This window comes from Calidris pugnax, unplaced genomic scaffold (genome assembly GCF_001431845.1).
Source record: "Calidris pugnax isolate Ruff unplaced genomic scaffold, ASM143184v1 scaffold81, whole genome shotgun sequence".
Classification (NCBI taxonomy): Eukaryota; Metazoa; Chordata; class Aves; order Charadriiformes; family Scolopacidae; genus Calidris; species Calidris pugnax.
The window spans coordinates 4,048,803-4,071,776 of record NW_015090880.1 but is presented as its reverse complement, the minus strand read 5'-3'; the positions used below and the strand labels follow the sequence as shown (position 1 = coordinate 4,071,776).

General features: G+C 40.4%; 1 protein-coding gene and 1 long non-coding RNA gene across 2 annotated transcripts in view; one reads left to right on the top strand and one right to left on the bottom strand.

The window, feature by feature from the left end:
- Positions 1 to 11: 11 nt before the first annotated feature.
- Positions 12 to 3,495, top strand: LOC106890796. The gene is made up of 3 exons (XR_001412580.1): positions 12 to 704; positions 2,763 to 2,898; positions 3,343 to 3,495. It is a non-coding gene; the product is annotated as an uncharacterized LOC106890796 (long non-coding RNA).
- Positions 880 to 22,974, bottom strand: part of CNTN3 (contactin 3 (plasmacytoma associated)) — a 93,892-nt gene continuing 71,797 nt past the window's right edge. The window contains exons 9-20 of the mRNA XM_014946820.1: positions 19,078 to 19,205; positions 17,402 to 17,577; positions 13,514 to 13,631; positions 12,530 to 12,688; positions 12,282 to 12,431; positions 11,474 to 11,544; positions 10,425 to 10,659; positions 10,139 to 10,254; positions 9,004 to 9,190; positions 5,588 to 5,700; positions 3,512 to 3,680; positions 880 to 2,880 (exon numbers count right to left, since the gene is read on the bottom strand). Coding sequence (XP_014802306.1) covers positions 2,780 to 2,880; positions 3,512 to 3,680; positions 5,588 to 5,700; positions 9,004 to 9,190; positions 10,139 to 10,254; positions 10,425 to 10,659; positions 11,474 to 11,544; positions 12,282 to 12,431; positions 12,530 to 12,688; positions 13,514 to 13,631; positions 17,402 to 17,577; positions 19,078 to 19,205 — 1,723 coding nt within the window. The 3' untranslated portion in view covers positions 880 to 2,779. The remainder of the gene's footprint in view (positions 2,881 to 3,511; positions 3,681 to 5,587; positions 5,701 to 9,003; positions 9,191 to 10,138; positions 10,255 to 10,424; positions 10,660 to 11,473; positions 11,545 to 12,281; positions 12,432 to 12,529; positions 12,689 to 13,513; positions 13,632 to 17,401; positions 17,578 to 19,077; positions 19,206 to 22,974) is intronic.

Below are 22,974 nucleotides of genomic sequence, written 5' to 3'. Positions count from 1 at the left end.
ACCAAGTCAGATTATTACTGAAATAAACATTGACTGAATTAATGTGAGATGAGGAACGAACCGAAGTCAATTGAAAGGAAGAGGAATCTGAACATTGGGGGAAATACAGAGCAAGGCAGGTGTCCACCTACAGCCATCTGAAAGGGAAAACTCCATTTACTCAAGAAAAATTCCTTCAGTTTTGCCTCATGTGTGTGCACTCGTGAACAGGTTGGGATTACTGTTTACCCTTAGTGCAGCAGCTGGATCAGCTCCCTGTTAACGCAGGTAGAAGCCACACTTTAAAAGCTTAAAATATCTAGTTCTGTTTTGCCTGCGTTCCCAGAGAGGAGGTTTTATTGCTCCAAAGTCTCTGGGTTTATGGGAAGCCGTGGTTCGTCAGGAAAAGGCAATTTGCAGGGAGAACAGGCCATGCAATTTAATGGTAAACAGTGATACAGTAAACTAATTATTATAAAGAACTAACTCTTCTTCAATATAATTACTTTTTTTTAATTATTTATTTCAGAGGAGAGCAAAGAGCCCAATTGGATGAAGGGAAAACCAAGCCTGGGAAAGGGAAGGGGCGTTTTGTCTGTGGTGCTTCAAACCTGGAGCTCCAAAGTTGGAGCAGAACATTGGGTCCCTGCTCCACGTGTGTCTGCCAGACTGGGACCTGGGGACATCCTTACTCCTCTTCCTCACCCGTTTCTCTCAATTTCTGGGTATGTATGTCAGGATTTTAGTCTCAGGGCAGCAAAGCTCTAGGTAGGGAAACCACTCCCCTCCTGCCACGAAGCAGAAACACTACGAAGAACGTAAACGAGGATTTTTAGATGCAGTAAATCCCCCTGTGAGCAAATACATAACCCAGACAAGCAATACTACTTTGAAATATTCTAGTATCCCTCAATGTAATAAATATTTTATTAGAGTAATAGAAAAAAATGCATACAGATAACCATAGGATACACACACAACTGGAAGTTTTAAGGATAAATTTCAAACTTTTCAATATGAAACAAAGTACTCGGTACATATCTCATGGAGATATATAACTAGAAATCAAACAATACAATGTAATTGCGTGAAAATGGCAATACAGGAACATGGACTAGAATTTTGTGAAACAAGAATAGAAAGATTCACCCTTTGTTGCATGAAACATAACTATATATTTACTAGTAACACCTGGTTTTCCATCTCCCGCCCTCCCCCTCCCCCCCATTTGCAAGTGTCTGAGAACATCACTGGTTAGCCACATTGAAAAGCAACTAGCCATTTATAACTATTTATGTACAGTATATACAGATCTCGCTTACTTCAACAGTTAGCAGGTACTTTCATCTGGATGTGATACTAATAAGGTAATTTCCTATTTGAATGCATATCAAGGTATTTTTTTCTACAGTGCTACCATCATTTCATGAATCCTGGTTCTCTCCCTTTACATTTCTGTGTTGTGGTAATACTGTGAGATTAAAAAAAACCAAACCTCTTTAGAAGGATATGTTTTATGTCACATGAACACTTGCTCTACTGTGGGCAGCTCTCTAAAGGGTGTCTAAAAGGCTGACTTTGACTTAAGTCACAACTGCAGAAGTCAAATGTACCAGATTTAATGTATCTTTAACATATTGCTATGAAAGAAAGCATAGATTTCTCTATAATAGCAAGCTTGAAGTGGTTTTGTGTAATTTGTTTATTATAACCTATAGTATTGCCATAAACTTACCAGGCTCATATGACAGTAACGGGGTACATTAAGTTTTGAATTGGTTAAAGAGCAGCAGGAAGGAGAATTACGAACGTAACACTGAATTAAGGGTGAGTTTACAGAGCAGTGTGGCAGATAAAAGAGCAAGATAATTTGGGGCTGCATAACTGGAAGCCCCACGTGACAGGGTAGGGAGGTGGCAGGAGTCCCCTTTCATAAGGCCATGGTGCAACTGCATTTCTATAATGCTTCCCACTGGGCACTTTTGTTAGTGGAACACTGACAGGAGCTCAGAGAAGGGCAACAAAAATGATGCTGAAGGTGGGAGAACTTGATTATGAACAAAGAACCTGGTTAAGAAATATAAGAATAGGAGATATTAGGAAATTAACTTCTAAATCTATTGATGGAGAGGAAGGGCAGGTGTCTGAAAAGGAACAGAGAGCTTTCTTTGAAACACGGCTGGGAAATCAGTTCCTAAGAGTGGAAGCCTCTTGGACACCCCAAGATGGACGGTGCAAAACTAACATCTATACTGTGACTTTTCTTTGATTTCTTGCTAGATTTATAATAACTTCTCTAAAGGGCAGTAAGAAAACGAGTGCAAACCTACCGGATGATGACACTGTCCTAAGAGCAGCCCCTTGGTCGAGGTGTTACCATCCGGCCGAAATGCCACGGCTCTGCTTTCACCTCCATTATGCAGAATGTTATAGGAACAAGGCAGGACCTACCCCAAAGAATTCAGTGTCACTGCAAAAATGGAGTTTCTCACTGAGCTAAGCTTTATGTAACTCCCATCCCAGTACCATTGCTCTCCCCCTCTTACATTGTATCTGAAGTATGTAATATGTAAACTCCTTTGGTTCAAGTATTAAGGCATTTTAGATTCCTTTTTAAAGGATTTGCTAAACTTTATATGATATTTTTACTTCAACCTACAGTGAAATATAAAGAATTTAAAAACACGTCAGGATAGAAGAAAAACATGCATTAACCACTGCAGTTTTTTTTTTTTAAAAAAGCACTTTTCTGTAGTAACCAATTCTTTTTTTCTTTCCCCCAGCAAATGCAAATGTATCATCACAACACTGAATGAAGAGTCAAGGAAAGGATTGTCAGTAGGAAGCTGGACACGCTGAAGATGTTCAAGACTGATAGACCAGAACCTCTTGCATCCATACCTGTGACAAATGAAAAAGGTCAGGATTAAATCAAAGTGTGAGTCAAATGATTACTCTTCCTAGATGCTAAGCAAAAATTATTGCAAATTCTTATTTCTGACAGGCAATTAAAATTCCCCAAACTACACTAAGTATTTTAAAACTACAGAAACGTATTGCAAAATGCTGACACTGTACGAGTGGTCTTTGGTAAAATAATAAATAAAAAAGGAGATAATAAAAAAAAAGGAGAATAAGGTAATAATTAAAAAAAGGAGAATAAGGTAATAATAATAAAAAAGGAGTAAAGTAAAAAAATCTAATGTTTTTAATACCAATATACATGGTAATTTACCAGTTCAATAGAATGATGTTTGTCATGCATAAGGGCATGAAGACTGTTAATTGCTTTTCTTTTTGTTACACTATTGCCATACAACATACAAGCATTAATTCTTTTTTTTTTTCCTCCCCATCAATAAGGACTCAATCCCTGCAAGGACAAGCTGTGACAACTTCTGGGTGTCAACTGCAAACTCGGTAATGATTCATAAGGCAGAGACGTGCCTCTTTATGCCGCGGAGGTTCTGATATTGGTTGGGGACCCTGTAAAAACACATGAGAAATTAATAATGATTCAGGTTCAACCTACTGGCCAGTCTGGGAATCAGGATCTGGTCGCTGCTGCTGCCATCTCCGCCATCACTCGTTGCTTTTACTTCTATGATGTAATCATCATTAAACTGGAGCCAGAGCTCAGCCGTGGTCCTGTCCGTGTTCAGCACGTTCACGTGGGGCTGGCTGCTGGTCCTGTACAAAACCTGCCACACAAGCAAAGCCTGTCACCTCTTCTGCTGGCACCTGCCTCACATTTTTATTTGTGTTCCCTAGAAACGAGGTTTTTCAGGCTTAAAAAAGACCTGATGAGAGAAAAGATCTGATTTTTTTGGTTAATATTGTAGGGCAGAATTACATTTAAAGGAAGAAGGTAACATCAATCAAGCTCTTTTATTCCAGCTTTAATCTGAGATGGCGCAATGTATAATGATAACAAATGAGTAATATATTCTATTGAGTATGTCAATAATGTATTGTTCTACAAATTATCCCACCATTTAGAATCTGTCATTATCTGCATCAACTGCTCACGCCAGTACGCAGTTTGGGAAGGAGAGAACTAATCAAAATTACAGAAGAAGATGTACAGAAGATGGAAGATGTTCTGCAAGTGTGGAGTGATAATTGTGTCATGAAACCCAACGGCGTTGGGTGGTGTCCTGAGGGTCACAGCTCCCTGCTCGACATGGTCAGGCAAGAGGGGGGATTTAAGAGCAACATCAGCCTCTCTGCTGCCCGAGGGGTCCCCAGTGCCAGTGGCTGGTCTAGGAAACAGCAGAGTTTAAAAAAATACATGGATCTAGGGTGTTCTCTGGGCAGAGTTTCACAAACTGGTAAGTGGGTAAGTCTGGGAGCTTCCCAGTGCCAAAGGCGCAATTCCAACTCCTCCAAAATAACAGCAATAATGAAAAAAACCCACAAGGTCAGTGGAATTAGAGCCATGCTGCCACCCTGGGACACACTCCCTAACGATGTACAAAAAGCTCCTGGGGGGACACAGACACGTGGCTGGTATCCACAGCTGCACTGGCATTTGCATGTCATTTGTTGGCTCTTCCCTCCCTGGCAAACCAGCTTTTGTGAGCCCTACTGCCCTCACCTTCTGAGATGAAAACAACCCCCCAAGTACTTTGCTTCGGTAAAATTAAAAAAGCTTTATCAAAATTCAGCTTATCCTTGTGCACTTAGCAATGGTTGTTATCCACAGGGGAACCTGAAATCCTTTTGGGAGACAGAGTACGCAGATTGGAACTCTTCATGGGATGTTTTTAGGTCAAATTTCCATCTATGAAACTAGGTGGCTGATCTAAAGCTGTAAACATGTATTTCTTGCCAACAGAACTCACAACAACTGCACAGTCAGATCTTCAGCATAAATCTTTTATGCAGGAATGTACCGTGTGGGATCCAGCTGTACGCTGCCCATCAACAACATCCTTGGCTGTTCTCTTAACCATACTTCTGATATATGACATTTAAATACTCATACTGGTGCACTGATCAGATTCAGAGTAGCTGTAGTAAGGTAATTTCTATCCAGACAATGAGCATGACCCACAGTAGGTAAGAAGAGGTTTGATATATGCAGTACTAACAAATAGACCTGCCCAGCCATGGAAACTATTCTTGGATTATTTGGTTTATTTTCAAAATGCTACACACACAGTAGGTAAGAAGAGGTTTGATATATGCAGTACTGAAAAATAGACCTGGCCAGCCATGGAAACCATTCCCATCAGCTCAGTCTTGGATTATTTGGTTTCTTTTCAAAATGCCACACGTTTGGCTGTTACACATTTATAGTAGGTGTTATATATGTGATAAGTGTTATATATATTTTATAACATCCAAGTGTTATACATTTGGACAAGTGGGACCCCAAGAGCTGGCAGCAATGTCTGCAGCTCCCGGCGTTGCATAAAGAGGTGAAGGCTTTTAGTGAACTATTAATGTGAGAGGACAGCAGTTTGTGGGACACAAAGATTTAAGTCTATAAAACGGAGACACAAATGAAATGGTTTAGATGTGCATCTTCTGAACTTTCTGCCTTGCAAATAGACAAGAAAAAGCCAACTGTGGATTGCTTTCAGTCTGGTCTGCTCTCCCTTACCTTATACCCAGTCACCTCGGACTCGTTCTCCATGGCTCTGACTTCCTCCCAGCTGAGGATGACTCTGGAGTCGGTGACATTCCACATAACGTTTCCTGGCGGTTGACTGGGTGCTTCAAATACATAATAAAAGCATGACTTTAATGTAATTGGCATTAGTGATTTATTCTACAGTAGGAAATAATAGTTCAGGTAATTGACTGTCATTACGTGTTGGATGCAAAAGCAACTCAAAGGCAGCCTCGTCGTTTGTACACTTTATGGTTCAGAGACTAAATTGGAAAAACAGAAGGAAGGAAAAAATGGAATGGCACATAAATGTTATTTCTGAAGTTGCATTATCTGTTGATGGTCCTTCATTAAATACAGCGAAATAACGGCATATGTCTTAGGACACGGGTGATCAATTAGAACAAGCTCTAATGAAACCAGCGATGGTAACAATTACTAGTTCTAGTATATTGCCAAGAATAAGCAAATACTTCACAATAGATTATTTATTAGACAAATTTAGTCTCTGAATATTCAAATCTAAACACTATGCTGATTTACTTTTACATGTTTGTAATGTAAAAATATTGGACAGGATTTTTTTTTTGGTTTTTCTTTTGTCTCGAGGTGTGATTTTGAACCACAGCCTGTACCCCTTCTCTATCTGCAGCTGGAACAATGGTGGGATTTGGCCAAGGAAATCTACTGGGGTTTTTTTTGTTCATTAACAATCTGAGACTGTTATTTTCCAAAGGAGCTGTATGCTTTTGGCTGTACACTTTAATATATCTTGAAACTGCCAAGCTTTCAGGGAAGGCGAAGGTAAGTACAAACCTCTTTAAGGTGCCTCAAGTTGGTTTCCCAGAAAATGGGTCATGCAGTGACACAATCAACGATTAAAATCTTTTCTAAATGTGTTAAGGAAAACAATTTACTGTTGCTGTCACCTAGTGGAGGCAACTGCTGCTTAGGTGGACTGCGCTACGCTTTGATGCTGGAGGTTCCAGTACTAAACACTGACAGTGGTTTTGAACACTCCTGTCCAGGTGCTTATGGTGGGGTTTTTTCTACTTTTTTTTCCCCTCTTTTATTTTTAAACTCTTTCACACAGGTAGTTCCCTACCTTCTTTCCATGAGCAGTCAGATCAAAACCCACCTCAATTATACTTCTTAGCACACACTAGACGCAAAAATGTAAGAGAGAGACTTAAAAGAATGACTCTAAAGTCAAACAAGCACTCACAGGTACGTTTTTGCAGTATTTGCCTTGCTATGTATTCAAAATCGGAGCTCAGCTGCTGCACTAATAGCCACTTTTTGTAAATGTAAGAGATTGTTTTACTCCTGAGAATTAAGTATTACAGCGTATCTATGAACAGTTTTCACAATGAGATATTAAAGCTGAATTTCAAAAGCAATGAGTCACTCTTTTAAACCCACAACAAAGTATTAATATGACATCTGAAAAAAATGAAAGATAATTACATATAAAAACCAGTAAGTCTTTATCTACCGATTGACTTATGGAAGTGATTCAGAAGGCTCCAATTCACTTCAGAGACCAAAATCTCCAACGATCTGCACTGCTCAGAACTTGATGTGTAGGAGATCAGACCCTGACCCACCACGTCACGTAAGTACCCCTCCAGTGCTAAGTGTGCAAATCAGCTACACGCATTTCTCTGAGACTCCACAGATGCTTAAAGCTGCTCAGCTACACTAATATTTCTCTCTTGATTTAGAATCGATGGGCAGAACATATTGTTGTATTTTAAGACCTTCTAAATATGAAAGAATTGTGACATCTTGCCTTATAAACGTAATCAAGTCTTCCCCAGTTACTTGCCATTTTAGATAGCAGTATTTTTGAAAATAAAGCTACATTTGTCATTTTAGGCTGGGAACTTGCATTTTTATTTCAAATATAAAAGGAGAGATACTTTTAAAGTCAAAATCAATCAATCTTGAAATCTACTGACAATTGAAGTTAAGCTTTTGTGTTTCTTGATATGGTTAACAGTTACTAAGAAATATACTGTAGGTCCATGTGGTGAATGTAAACGCAGCGCACATGGACATCCTTGGCAGTGAGAAACACATCAATCACAAATATTCAAGTTAAGGTAGAAATTGGAATTGATTGATCAAAATTCATGCATTTGAATGAAATATCAGTTTCTATTGCAGGGGCACAGAGAATTTTTTGTCTTAGTTAATTCAACCAGTAGTTAGCAGAATCCTTCAGACTGACATTACACTGCACTGCAGTGGTTTTGCTCTCTTTAGTCACCAGTGAGATACATGGACTTCATGCAACTCAGTTTTGTTTTTAATAATTTCAAATAGCATCGATGTTGACTGAGGGCCTGATGCAGATCCTGTTCCAGTGCTTATCTAGTTCTCATTCACACACCCCCAAAAAAAACAGACTGAAAAACCCCTGAGCTGACCGGGCTGGCACAACCTCTAGTGAGCAGCCAGTAGCTACGAAGATAATTAATTAGAAAGAACTTTTCATCACGTTAGATACAGGCTACAGACAGTGAGTTACTGCAGATCAGCCAATTCGTGGTAACTATGCAGATAATGTATTTAAACTCTAGCAAATATGCTAATCTGAGTAGGTTCAGTCCTCAGTGACAGAGAGGGACACTCGTTTCTGCCTATAATAATTTCTGATAAACTAGCTTATTTCATAATATTGATGATGCGACGACTTTTGGTGGAAGGATGTTAATGACTATTGCAGGGAATTTGACCTTTCAGACAGATTTAATTGGACATTCTTGTGAGTCTGACAGAAATACTTCAAGACTGATGACCCTGACTCCGAGTTGTATTACAATGCAAGAGCATACTAAAAATATTTCCATTTGCAGAAAAATTAGTGCAGCCTTTGACAATCTGTTCTCCAGCTTAATTTCTCCTTTTAATAGTAAAGTGGCCTCTTGTGTAATTTGTTCAAGGGGAAACAATGGACATGAAGGATTGTTTTGCATGAATTGTACGAGGATCATTGCATTTCAAAAGCCGTGCCCTAGAGAACTTATAAATATGTTATAAAACCCTGAAAAATTCAACAAGTTGCCATCTTTTTCCTTCCAAATAACAGAAATTTTTCTTTTAACATTCTCCCAGTCACTAGAAGAATAATAAAGGTTCTATTCTATGGAGAAATTATAGATCTTACTTCAGCTCCACTGGCATAGTTGGGTTTTACTTTCTCATCCCGCTAAAGTAGCGGAGGGTGGAAAAACCAGAAGATCTATACTCCAGTTAATTGTGTAACTCCTCGAGTCTGCATGAAAAGTTAGGTCATTTATACATATTGTGTTTCCCAGTAACGTGCCTATTTTTCATTTTCCCTGCAAGTGCCAACTGCACCGTTATGTCTCCTCTCCCCACTTTAAATTTGAGGAACTTACGTGTCTTTTTGGTGGTGGCGTTCACTGTGGCGCTGAAGGGCCCGGCCCCCGCGCTGTTGTACGCCCGCACAGCTGTGTAATACACCAAGTTGCTCTTCAAACCTGTTATTCTTATTGATGTCTCATTCCCTGCAGCTTTTACTCTGTTTGAAGAGTCTTCCTTCCCACCATTATTCCAGTACCTAACCTAGTAGACAGGAAACAAAACCATTTAAAATCTCGCACAGAACGGGCCGTTCACCCACGGCGCTGCTTTTGACTCCTTTAAGTGCATTTTTTTTCCTCAGCTGAGAAAGGCAGAAATACATTTAAGTTTCAAAAAATATGATTACTATGTAAAAAAAAATTCTTATCCTTCTGCCTTTCATGCCTGCTCCTGTTTTTAATGTGACTGTAGGAAACAGGGAACTGAAATATTAGATCCCGTTTGAATTAAAAAATGACAAGACGGAAATCATTACTTCATCTAAAAAGTAAACAAGTTAAACTCAGAAAACTGTATCTTACAAAATAGTTTCCGTGGAAGTAAATGTAATTCTGAAAAATATGTCCATTTGAAAATATGTTAGACAGGCACATGACTATCAGCACAGGAAGCTAAACACAATTTCATTGTGTTCTTCATTTTCAAAGGTACTTAGAGGAAAATATCCTTCTGTTTGGTGTAGGTGCGGCAGAGAGAAAGCAAAATGTGCAGTAATCTTTTGTAAATTAGGTATTTCTAGAGTCTAACACTGTGGCTGTTTGCTTTGATTTTTTTCAAATATTTTCATGAAAAAATTCCAGTTCAACAGAATCCTGATTTCTGAACAGCTGGGGAATTTCTGGGGAGAAGGTCTGAGCTGGAGAGGTCGCTTGTGTCTTCAAGCCCCGAGTCCTGCAGCCCAGAAGCAGGGGGTCCTGCAGAACATCCTCCCCACAGCCTGGTCTCCATTCACAGAACACTCCATACGGGCCCAGACCTAGTGCCAAAAGCCACAGCCATCAACTGTCCCCAGAAAAGAGCAGCGATGGCAACATTCCCCATGCTCTAGGGTCCTGCAAACGTTAAATGTGTGTTGGGTTAAAGGCTCAGCATCAACCTGCACAACCCTTTATGACACCAAGATGGGGAGTGTATTTTAAATGCATTTACCTCGTAACCCAGTAACCTTCCACTGCTCATCTTCCAGGGGATGGCTGTCCAGGAGACCTCGATGACGGAGGATGACAGACTCGTGGCAGACACCCCAGAGGGTGCAATGCTTGGCTCTGTATTTGGAAATCAATAAATGAGAGAGCAGCAGCATTGGTGACTGTGGAAATAAACACATCTGTATCCAAAATGAGCTCATTTCTATTAACTGCGGCTGCATTCTCTGATGAAACAGCTCATGTTTAATATCTGGAGTAACTCAATCCATCTGGAGATAAACACATACCTTCTTCAGCTGAAAAAACTGTGGTTACTGAACTAAATGGCCCTTCTCCTTTATTGTTGTAGACACCAACTTTGACTTCATAGGGTGAAAAGGGCAAGATGCTTTCGTTCCTAAAGACGTATCTGGGTGTGTCGGGAGAGGTGACCACGGTCTGTATCCACGTTGTGGTGCCAAAGGGGCGGAAAGCGACAACGTAGCCAAAGCCTTCTCCATTCTGTAATTCCTCAGGGATGGGCTGAGGGAAAAGCAACAGACAACAGGTTCTGGTACTGAATTTGGGATCATTCCATCAGCAAATTAACTCTGGTACAGCAGAGCGAAATGTGTTCCTTTGAACCTATTTTAAAGTTTGCACTTGAAGAAGAGAACAACTTTCAGGCATATTCCTTGTTTTCCACTAAGTGTAATATTTTAAGACACTCTTCAGTAAATACATTTCTTTTGTTTTCAATTTCACAATCCATAGTTCATAAAAAATTAAAAATCGCTTAGTCAACTCTTACAGAATCCAATACTACCTTTGCACAGTGGCTTACACCTTCCTCTGAAGTGATTATGATTTGGTAAGCACACAGAGTAGTCAATGTTCGTGTGTTAATATTTTTATCACTCATTAAAAAGGCAATACATAATATAAAGTAGTATCTGATTGTTTGGATTGGCTCATACACACATCCAGAGTTAATGGTAGGAAAGCAACAACTGCAAATTTGCACTGAAAAGCATCGTTCTTTGGCTCGACCTTCGATCAACACCCCTTCCTCTTCCCCTGCCCTCCTGCCCCCGTTTTTAGTGTTAACATTTGTTTGAGAACAGAAGCAATTTCAGCCAAAGGAACTAAATTTCCTACTGATTGCCATCTGGCGCAGTAATGCGTGGAAGCAAAAGGGGGAAGAAGGCAAACGTGCCGAGCTGACGTTACAGACTGTTACTGAGCACATGCACATCCTAGAGGAGAAGCTGCTGCAGCCCGGGGAGACTCATCTTTAAGAAGAGTCTGAATGAAAACGCTCAGTCTTTGAAGAAAATTTGCTTGCCCGAAAACTTACATCCCATGTTATGACCAGTTCGGACCTGCTGCCTCCTCCCCCGCTGACCTCAGATGGGGGGATTTCAGGAGCTGTGAAGAGGAAACACGTGGACATGAACACACAGCGGAGACAGAGGAGAAGACATCATACATTAACCTCCGACGCTAACCCGGTCGCATTCATATTGCTTTTGCAAATCAAAGCACTTTTTTTTTTTTGGAGGCAGGGTTGCAGTCACCCTCCTCGTTTCCATCCCTGGGGGAGACTGATGAACCTCAGCAGCTGAAGAACCCCCCAGACTGAACCCTCCATCCGCACCTTCACGAGCTTCTAAAAATCAGAGGCAAGCTTGACTTTTTTTCTTTAATAGGGCTAACTTATGCAGAAGGATTGGGCAAGGGCCTTATTCCAAGTAAACTCCTGGGGTTTTAATTGATGTGCTCTTCTGAGCCACACGCCTGTTACATGGAAGGTGTGCGCTGATCAAACGCTAGGCATGAAAAAACACCCTGTCAAAATTAACCTCTTTCCATCCATTAAGACCTTCAGACTCAGCAGCTCTGCCTGAACTGACAGACTTTGGCACAGTAAATAGAGTTTAAATATATTTAGACGTTATGCTTCTGTGCTGTTCAGTAACACAACACAAACAGTCCCACAGAGAAATCGAAAAAAAATCAGGAACAAACTAGTTATAGGCTTTTATATTTGATGGCAATTCCAAGCTTGTTTGCAAAAAGCCAAGGATATGAATGCTCTTTTTTTTTTTTTTTTTGGTTAATATTCAAGACTCTTGAATTAAAAACAAATAGAAGAACCCACTAACCTGCCTCTTCAGTTCTTACTTTTTCTGAGGGCAAACTAGGTTCTCCACCTCCTATTTTGTTACTGGCAACTACACGGAATTCATATTCAACCCAAGGATTTAAATCCACCACTGTGGTTGTGAATGTTTTTCCATCGATCACATCTGGAACTGTTACAAACAAAAAGGAAAAAAAAACAAACCTAAGAACACGGTGTCCCTGCTTAACAAACATTTCAACAGAACCTGTACCAAGAACTGTGATTTACCTGTTGTAACTCGCTGCCAGCCAACCGAAAAGGGGGTCCTCGCCTGTACGGTGTAAGCGGTCACTGGGCTGTGATTGTCTGTGCCTTCCTGCCAGGAGATCTGAGCCGTGGTATCAGTTATTTCATCCACTTTCACGTGTTCGGGGGGCCCGGGTGAGCCTAGAGTCAGATTGAAAAACACACGGGGTTTTGTAAAGTCAGTACCCTGGAAACCATGGACAGGGCAGTTGGGATTCCCACCTCATCAGCGCTGTGGGAGGAAGAAAACAATTCAGCTTGGAATAAGAACACTTGTAATTATTGTTGTACATCCACTAAACTTAACTCTGATCATCTAATTCTGAAATACTCTGAACTGCAGCACAGATGACTGGGTTTTGTGTTTGTTTTTTTTCCTGAACTGCAGCACAGATGACTGGGTTTTGTGGTTTGTTTTTTTTTTTTCCAAGAACCTTTGTTCAGCATGAGCCCTCTATCTTTCCAATGTCTTTTACTTTAGTCCTCAATGTCCTCGTTTAATCTACTAATACATCTCTGTAGTCTGCCAATTTGTTATCTACAGCTGTTTTACTGTACAATGCACACTAGCAGTTTTTCAGCACAACATCTGATCAGCAATTCAGCCAGATGAGCTTCCTGCTGCCTTCTGGAAAATCCTGATTCTGGGCATCCTGGCAAAAATGCATGTTTTTGTCTCATCTACACCAGCAAAAAGGTTTGAGATAACTCGTTTCCTCTCTCAGTGATTTGAAGGACTGTCAGTGAGAAAAGATGTATAGTCAAGATTTATTATATTCTTCAGCTCTTAATTTCTCTGGGAAAAATTAAGCTTTATCCAAAAATTGAGCTAACTGCAAGGCAGAATCATGTAATTCAAGTCATAGATGAACTGGGTTTTGTAATCCACAGTATCAGTTGTCTCTGAAATCTACAACACACCAAAGTTAGAAAACATGATTCATGTTAACTGAAGCTGAACTTTACCTCGTACGATAAGGTCGGCTGCAGATGCCACACTATCCACTTCTGTCTTCACCATACAAACATATTTTCCACTGTGTTTCAGCTGGATGTTTCTAATCATTAAATCTCCCGATGCGCTCTGTTGAAATACAAAGGCCTTATTAACGTAAATGTACTACCTTGTAATTTAATATTAACATTACATTTATAAATGGAAACAAAGTCAACCAAAAACGTTGAAGATAAAGTTGCTTAAAAATTGCCACTTGGCAGATGGCCTGCAAGTTACTACCCATCAGCTGCTCCCTGGTAACTGTCTGCAAGTATTTCCCTAATAAACATGAAGCTGTGTCCCTCTTCTACAGGAGAAGAAAGCTACAACATGGTTAAATCCTGCTGGGAACGTGCCTCCTGACTGCTATTAGGAACCAAGAAGAAATCAGTGCCCTGTGACCAACCCTTTGTCTCAAAGCCCTAAGACAGAGAAAAATGTGGTTTCTACAGCCATTAACCAATTTGTCTTCCAGACAGAATTTTTAAGTCTAGTTGTCACAGGTTCAAATACAGAATTTTTAAGTCTAGTTGTCACAGGTTTTTGAGGAGTTCAAACGTACACACGACAAAGCTGGATTTGGTCCATTCAACAGGTTATTGAGAGCACTTTCATTTCAAGGTTGTACCTTTCGGGCTAAATTCCCCATTTTACAAGTCTAAGTTCTATTCATTGTTTTTGATTGAATATTTCATCTTTGGTCACTTTTGGTCATTTTGGTCTCTCTCATGTCATAGCATGTGGATGATCTCCTGAATCAAGGGAAATGTAATTAAAACTTGAGTGATAACTGTGACTTCATATCACATTAGGGCTCTTTGCATACCATTTGTTTTCCACATCACTAAGTAGGAACTTGATACTAAAATTCACTTCAAAAATTGTCCTCTTTGTGTCAGCTGAATTACAGCTTTAACCCAGTTCACATCTTATTTTCCAGGTGAAAAATCTCTCAGTCAGGCTGCAATTTTAAGAAGTTATTTATTTATTTTTTTAATTTTCTGAAGAAGCAGCACTTCATTTGAGGACAGAACCCTGTTTTGTGGCTATTTTCAGCTACTTTGGCCATACATTGATTCATAGTCACACAGTAATTTAACAAAGAGGAAGACATGATTCTGCAGTTTCTTTTAGTCTTAGAAAAAAAAAGAGAGCAACCTTTCCAAACTGTCAGGCCAGCATTATGTCTCACTTCTTTACTCAACACAAGCTGAACACAATTCTGCCTGTTTCTCTTCCGTGTGTGACACTGCAGATTGCCTGGTCTTCTCTCAAAACACAAATGTAAGCATTTGCAGGACATTTCAGCAGCAGAAGTTGAGTCGAATGCAATCTAAAATCGATCTATTTGATTGGCAGTGGATATTCAGGATGACCACCAGCAATGCAGACTCACAAGCAAATCATGTTCTACATCAACTCATTTTAGCAAACTCCATTTAAAACATCTCGACACAGGGGGCTGTCAAATAAGAGTGATTTTCCTTGAAATAAAGACCACTGAAAAATTAACACTAATTACACTACGTTTAAATTATTTGTGGATATTTTGGGGAAGAATCTCAAAGTACTGGGAAAAGCAAAGAAAGCAGTAGGAGCAAAAAGCTCCAGTGTAGAAGACACCGTCACCTCCCATGGCTCTGCAGACCATCAGCAGTAGCCACATTTCTTGCGTGCCCAGATTAAATGTTTGTCAGCGTGGACAAGTCCAGGTGATGGTGAGGTCACCTTCCTTCCTCCATGCTACACAGAATGCAAATAAAGAGTGGTCCAAGCAGTATAAACAGCTGCTGAAGCTGCTTCTCCTGACTGTGTAAGGACCTCACCCGTTGCTGGGCTCTATGAGCAGGTGATGACCGGAACAATTTAGAGGCAATCTGTTCAAAATTTTGGAATCTGCTTGGTTTACCATACTCTTTGTATAAATCATCCGTCTACCAAAAAAAAAAAAAATTAAAAAAAGAGCTGTAAGACAGTGTTACATCCTATATTTTTCTAACCATCTGGAAGACCAGGTGGTGGTCCCGTAACATTCCCATTAACTACTCCGTGTTGGAGACCTCAGACGTGTGGGACGGGGACTTCCAAGACATCGTACACAGAAATCTAGCCATTCAAAAATTATTTTCCCTTTGCCATGTTTACGACCATCTGAAGTTATTTTTGCACAGGTATTTTCATTTAACAAATAAACACTGAAGCTACTGGAAAGCTCAGAACATATTTATGCTGTCTTATTTACCTACCACAGCCCGCATATGACTCCAGATGAAATTATACCAATGACCTTAATGGGATACAAAGCCCATAAAATATTTTCAAGGATCTCTTGGTAACCTATGAAGTTTTCTACGAGCAAGCTTCAATCCCTCTTGACACAAATAAGAGTTTTTAAAAAAATCCCAAACCTCTAAATGCCCGTATTCCATCAAACCCCCTAATTCTGTCCCTTATGACAAACTTCCAAGTAAAATGTTCTAGATTCACAGTTCTGAGTTGGCCAACACTCATCCTGGAGTTTTCTTCAGCACTAAATTAATTTTTTGTGGTGAAACTACTTTTTGATGCTTTTTTCCCTTAGAGGGAAAAAAAAAAAAAAGAAGACATCTCAACAAGGCTTTGATTTGGAATTATGCCTGTGTTTGTTTTAGGAAAAAGATGGAGGTTTAGTGAGAAAAAATGTTGCATTTTCCAATCAGCTTATGAAGCCTTAATTGAGCCAGTAAAATTGTCAGATTCAGGTTTTGGTATGTTTTAACCTTTCCTTTCTAATATTACTATTGTATATACAACCAGAGTACAGCTGGGGGGAAATATTACTAAATAAATAAAGTCCATGTAGCAATACTGGAAGGTAACGGGCTATGAAATGGGAGCGTTCCCATTACAGCATGACAGATGGTCAGTTCGTAATTCTCAAACCATTTCTGTGCAAATGTACATGATATATGAACATCTCCCGGCTCCTACAAGGAAATCTCATCATCTCTACGTGCACTTGTGTTTAATCAATCGCAAACTGCAGAACAATCTCTGTGTTTGGTGCCTCCTGATTAAAGGCTAAATCTTCCGAGGTTTTACAGGCAAAAAGGAAAAAGTTAGGTGCTGAAACGTCATAGTTTCACGGGCAGCAGTGCTGAATCCCCAGCTACTCCTCTGCAGCAGGGGATCTGGCAAGAAGGTGTGAAAGGAAACCATGAAGGTTTATAATGGCCAGTTTCATGCTGATGCTCAGCTGCTTGTTTTGTTATCGCTTGGCCTTGCCTTGCACTGTAACAAGGCCTTTTGCTGTAATTGATTTCATTCTCCTGATACATCCTTCATCTGTCTTAATGCTTCACCTTTTATGCTTTGATTAGAAGGCTAAATTCCAAACACCATTAATGTCACCATCCCCGCTCCCCCTCCCCAGCAGCATCTCTGCATCGGAAATATTTAATGAGATACCCGGCTTCTCACCCAGGGAGGCTCAGGCAGAACGTGGAGGGATACACTAGGGATAAATGTGCAGGAAAAATTAAGAAAAGATGGGATATTTTGTTTGGCTTTAGGCCAGACAAAAGTTGGGAAGTCTGAAGCAAGTTCTTCAATCTATTATTGATGTGTTTCATGCGATCTTGGGAAAATCACCTAAGATCAGGTGCAGAAACAGGGATAGGTACTTGCAATACTTCAGGTCTGAAATATAGATGATGTGCAGCAAACTAGCTCCATGAACGATCTCCCTCCAACACAGAAGAAAAATCTACACGCTCAAAAGAGAAGAAACATCCTAATTTTACCACGTTGAAAAAAGAAAATAAGCAATCCTGTCTGTGTTGCATAAGACAAGTGAAGGGAAGGTGTTTGCAACTTACCCCTCCAACCTTCTCAAAGTGAGAAGCGTCCTTCTTGAAGTCGGTGAGCGTCCCGTTGAAATACCAGGTGAAGCTGATGTCCAGTATAGGGTCGTGCTGGACCTGGCAAGGCAAAACCACACTTTCTCCCACAGTCACGTCCATGTTGGAAGGTGCCAAAGTAATCCTGGTTGGCTCTGTGGAGAGCAGAAATATCAGTGATTGGATCCCTGCACTGCTGAGCTTTCCCTGCTACTAATATTCTACCACGTTCTTCAAATCTGATTAATGACAGTCCAAATTATGCAGCTGGACTATAAATGCTGCTGCCCGACCCCTCTTGTCAGAGCATTGTGTCCTGGCACATTTACCAGTGGGAGCTTCTCAACACTGAAAAGGTAAATTTTAACCTGCTGCGTCCAGGCCAATATAATTTACAAAGCTAAAAGGCACCACAACCCACAGCAATGAAATTTCCATTCAAGAGCATGTGTGGTTCTCAGCAATAACACTCATGATTTGGAGCAGGGAGCTGTAGTAGCAGCCACTGGGAAGATTAAGAGGTGGGAGTGAGAGAAGGAGCTAATAAAATCTGGAAACTAGAGGAAATCCACATAGGGTAGAACGCAGTGGGGTTTTGGGTCCACATAGCATAGAGAACATAAATAAGAACATAGTAAGAACAGCTGCTTGTTATCCCAGATTCACAGTAATGGAGAAAAATTTCAAGTACTGTAAATACTGCAAAAATATAACTTGATTCTGGAAATCCTTTGTATATAGTTCTATTGTTTGTATATAAAGGGACATGACTCATTCAGGAGCACAGACTGAAAATGTGAAGCTGCTAATTCACTGAGCAAAATAATTCTGTTTGGATCTATGAGATATACAGGATATGTAATGATGTAGGATATTAGATCATTCTGAGTTTGGAAAATCTTTCAGATATTCTGATCTTTAAAAAAGAACATCATGAGAAAAGACATTCTTCAGATAAACTTCACAGACTACTGGCCCTTTGCTGGTCCTAATCCAGTATCTCAGACAGCAGCTAGTAATGGATGACTTAGAAGAAGGGGCAAGAACCCTTTTAACACCAATTATGTATATATTTTGCTTCTGAAAGACTTTGTTTTTTACTGCTCTGAACGCTCCTGCAGCTGGAGTTTGAGTTTCTACCACATCTATTTCCATACAGCATGTAATCCTTAGGGCTAAACAGATTTTGGACTAAAATATAAAATTACCTCACACTTTTTTTTTTAATTGGCTTTTTTTTTCTTTTTGGACTAAAATATAAAATTACCTCACACATTTTTTTTTATTGGCTTTTTTTTCCCCCACAAATTAAAAATCCCTGAAACTTAAAGGTATAATTGCACTGATTTAGCATTGAGATGAGTGAGAGAAGGGAGATAAGCGTTCAGAACTCCCTCACATCTGAGAAATATCTTTGTCAAAGACAGAAAATCCCAGTCTCTTTCCTCTCAACAAAAAAAAAAAAAAAGATATATAGCAAATATCCTTTTATTTTTATATACTGTTAAACATATAACTTCTCACACTCTTTGCTTTCCACCACATTAGTATTTTTTAAGTAAACTCAGTCTCCACAGCATTGCAGACTTCTGTCACAGAGTTTGTAATTTAATTTACATCACCTCACAGCTGCCCTTCTGCTCCACCTCACCCACCTGTAACTATTAAGGTTGTTGAGCCACTGGCTGTTCCAAACTGGTTTGTGGCCAGGCACGTGTAGCTTCCAGCATCAGCTTTGGTCACATTGGCTATTCTTAGTCCTCCATCCTTTAATAACACGACCCTAAAAAATTAGGAAGAGATTTTAAAAGTTGCAGTGTTGGTTTGTAGACAAAATGCTTTAATACTCACGCTGTTACCTCAGATATATCAAACTGCACCAATTACCGACCTGATGGTTGAAAATTTTGTGGCCATACACTGACAATATACAACAAATTTGAACCCATCTGTGTATTACCCATCATTTTGGACACCGGTGTTTAAGACATGTATGTGTGCATACGTATCTTTGTGTGTGAGAGAGAGAAATCCCACATTAGCTCCATCTTTTTCAGCTGTACCAGTTGAAACTAGAATAATTTTCAATTGTATAATGTTGTTTACCTCAAGCAGTCTTGAAGGGTAACTCTGAAATAACTGTCTATCACTACCGAGATGGAGGGAAGAGGATTTTTCATAAGCAATATGCATTTTGCACTTCTCGGGATGCACAGATAGGAGACTAACACACACCACGCTGAAGTCAACAGCTCATTTGAACAACTGCCTCTCTAGGGTAGGATTCAGCCCAAGCAAGTGTAAACTCAGCATTTGTTTAGAAAACAACCGAGACTTCACGCTGTTGCAGATTCTGTCTCAGTTTATCATCTACACCGAGCAGGAGTGACCTGCAGACGCGGTACGGAAACGCCTTCTGGTAGGACTTGAAGGAGAAGGAAATTCCCTCCACCCAACACAAATTCCACGCATTATGCCTAATGGACAGATAGCGTGGAGCAAAACAGAAAGATGCTCACAAAAGATGTGAACAAAAGCCAACTTGCAAACGCCTTCTGGTAGGACTTGAAGGAGAAGAAAATTCCCTCCACCCAACACAAATTCCACCCGTGAGAATTATGCCTAATGGACAGACAGCATGGAGCAAAACCAGAAAGATGCTCACAAGAGATGTGAACAAAAGCCAACTTGTGTTACTGACGTTGGCAGCAGAGCACCAGCAACCCAAGAGCAGAGATGACACCCTGGACACCAGCACTGGAGGGATGCCAAGGTAAGGTTAATTCAACTCCCTTTTTCCCTGTTTCTAGTCCTCCCATCTGTCATATCCTCAGATGCAGGACCTTCTACCACATCTTCCTGAGGATAACCTGGAGCAGATATATAACTAACTGTATATAAAAATGTCTAGAATAATAAAAAAGCAAACAACATTTTCCTGATATACCTAATTCTAGCTCCAATCACATCAATCCATTTCAAAGGCACCAAAGGAATCACGGCGAGCCCGTTCTGTCAGCTCCCTGAGCACCTGACCTTAAATCACATCAATCCATTTCAAAGGCACCAAAGGAATCACGGCGAGCCCATTCTGTCAGCTCCCTGAGCACCTCTACCTCGAAGAGATCTTGGAAATGCCCCAAACACCCACATCTTCACTCCACAGAACCAAGAGAACAGCAAACAACATTAATGCTCCAGGGGAACCTCTAACCACATTAGCTGGAGTCTTACACACTTGTCAGAGCACGTAGCAGGTGAGGAGACAGCAAATGTCCTGAAAACTTCACACTGCAATTTTCCCTTTCTCAGAAGAGCTGTGAGAATTTTTCCTTCTTGCTCGCACGTACTTCATTATTGACCTGCTTCTTTATTCAGTACAAAATTAATTACATACAAACATACCTCCCTGCTGCTCCTTTTATTTTTAACATTCTTGAGGCAAATTAGCATCAACTGATCTCCAGCGTTTGTCCCAACTTACAGATTTAGTTATCTAAAGTTAAATACATATTAGAAGAAGTAGATGGAGAAGTCCACTGTGTTGGGTGGAAATTGTCATCACTTGGGATCTTAGAATCACAGAATGGTCAGAGTTGGAAGGGACCTTAAAGATCATTGAGTTCTAACCCCCTGCCCTGGGCAGGGACACCTCCCACCAGACCAGGTTGCACAAAGCCCCATCCAACCTGGCCTTGAACCCCTCCAGAGATAGAAGTGTTCTCAGAATCTTCTCAAAACTTGTCCCAAGCATGGGATCAGCAGGATGCTCACTTGAAAAACAACAGACAGGTTCCTTGCTCTTCTGGCATTCACAGTGTGAGCAATTCTCCATGTGAAACCCTGCACGTGCTACGGTGGCTGAGGAAGGATAATTCAAGCTGCAGGGGAAGCCTGTGAAGACCTCCAGGACTGCAGGCAGGCACCCAGTGAACACAACCCCTTGGATTCAGTTGCGTTGCCACAAGAAAAGTCGGTCCTTAAAAGGTATACGCTTCAGTAAAGCCAAACTGCCATTCATTATTTATATTATAAATATTACAGTGGGTTGGGTGGTTTTTTAAAGCAATTTGTCTGAAGGCATATTTTGGAGAATAATTAAGTTGGTAAACAAGGGCAGCAGAATGCAGCTCTGGAGTTTGATGGGTTCAGTGAGCTCATCCCTCAGCCCTAACCCCTCTGCCCCTCCAGACCCACACTGGGGCACCGCAGACACGGCGTGGGCGTCTCTCACAGCTCCGTGGCTCTGCTGCTCCTCTCCCTCAGTGGCAATTTCACCCCATCCTCAAGGCCACATGGAAACTGCATTTAAATGCCTGAGGGCAGGAGTCTGCATTCCTTCCGCAGCCGCACTAATAGCGCACAGCTCTTCACAATGAAACTTACTCTAGAAATAAGGGCAACTTTTAATTGTTTTTCATAATTATTCTGAATAGCATTTTATGTTTTCTTAAAAAAAGGTGTCGTAACACTCGTTGCTGCAGCTGGGGTTATTCAGCCTGGAGAAGAGGAGGCTGAGGGGAGACCTTATTGCTCTCTACAACTCCCTGAAAGGAGGGTGTAGAGAGATGGGGGTCGGTCTCTTTTCTCAAGTACTGGGGCACCGCAGACACGGCGTGGGCGTCTCTCACAGCTCCATGGCTCTGCTGCTCCTCTCCCTCAGTGGCAATTTCACCCCATCCTCAAGGCCACATGGAAACTGCATTTAAATGCCTGAGGGCAGGAGTCTGCATTCCTTCCGCAGCCGCACTAATAGCGCACAGCTCTTCACAATGAAACTTACTCTAGAAATAAGGGCAACTTTTAATTGTTTTTCGTAATTATTCTGAATAGCATTTTACCTTTTCTTAAAAAAAAAGGTGTCGCAACGCTCGTTGCTGCAGCTGAAATCCATTTCCTTTGGGCAAAGGTGATACAATAATGAAATTATCAGATGCAAATTACAAGTGATAACAAGTCACCTTGTTAGAATGACAGACAAAAGCATCTTACATGGGGGAGAAGAGAGTTATAAATAGACAGACAGTTAAATCAGTTTACATTTGGAGGTAACCATCTTCCAACCTTCCCACTGAGGTACCTAAGCCAACGTGGTGGTGTTTGAGGTGTATTTGTAAGGAGACTGTTGCTTCATCAGCGTCAGCACCACTTAAGCTTCCCCAAGGCTTATTAACTTGTTTTGGAAAGTAATATTTGGCTGTACTTTATATTAGATGGAACACTTATAATTAATTACATCCTACAATATGATTTATAGGTATTTTAAATGTGTTAAAGATGTGATTAATACATTTTATAGGTATATATAATGACATCAATAAAAGGTGTTAATATATATCAATTATGGTTGCAAGCAAGCTGTTGAAATGCTGGACTTGCTATCTGCATGTTTTGCTAAGGCCTGTATTGCAACATCTACTTTGAAACAGTTTCCAGTAGAAAAAATGCAAAATCAAATAAAAAAAAAAAACAGTGTTGACAAAGCCTGAGATCAAACAAAGGAAAAAACCAGGATCGGGGCATAAACCAGAAACTGTCTATTGTTTAATTAA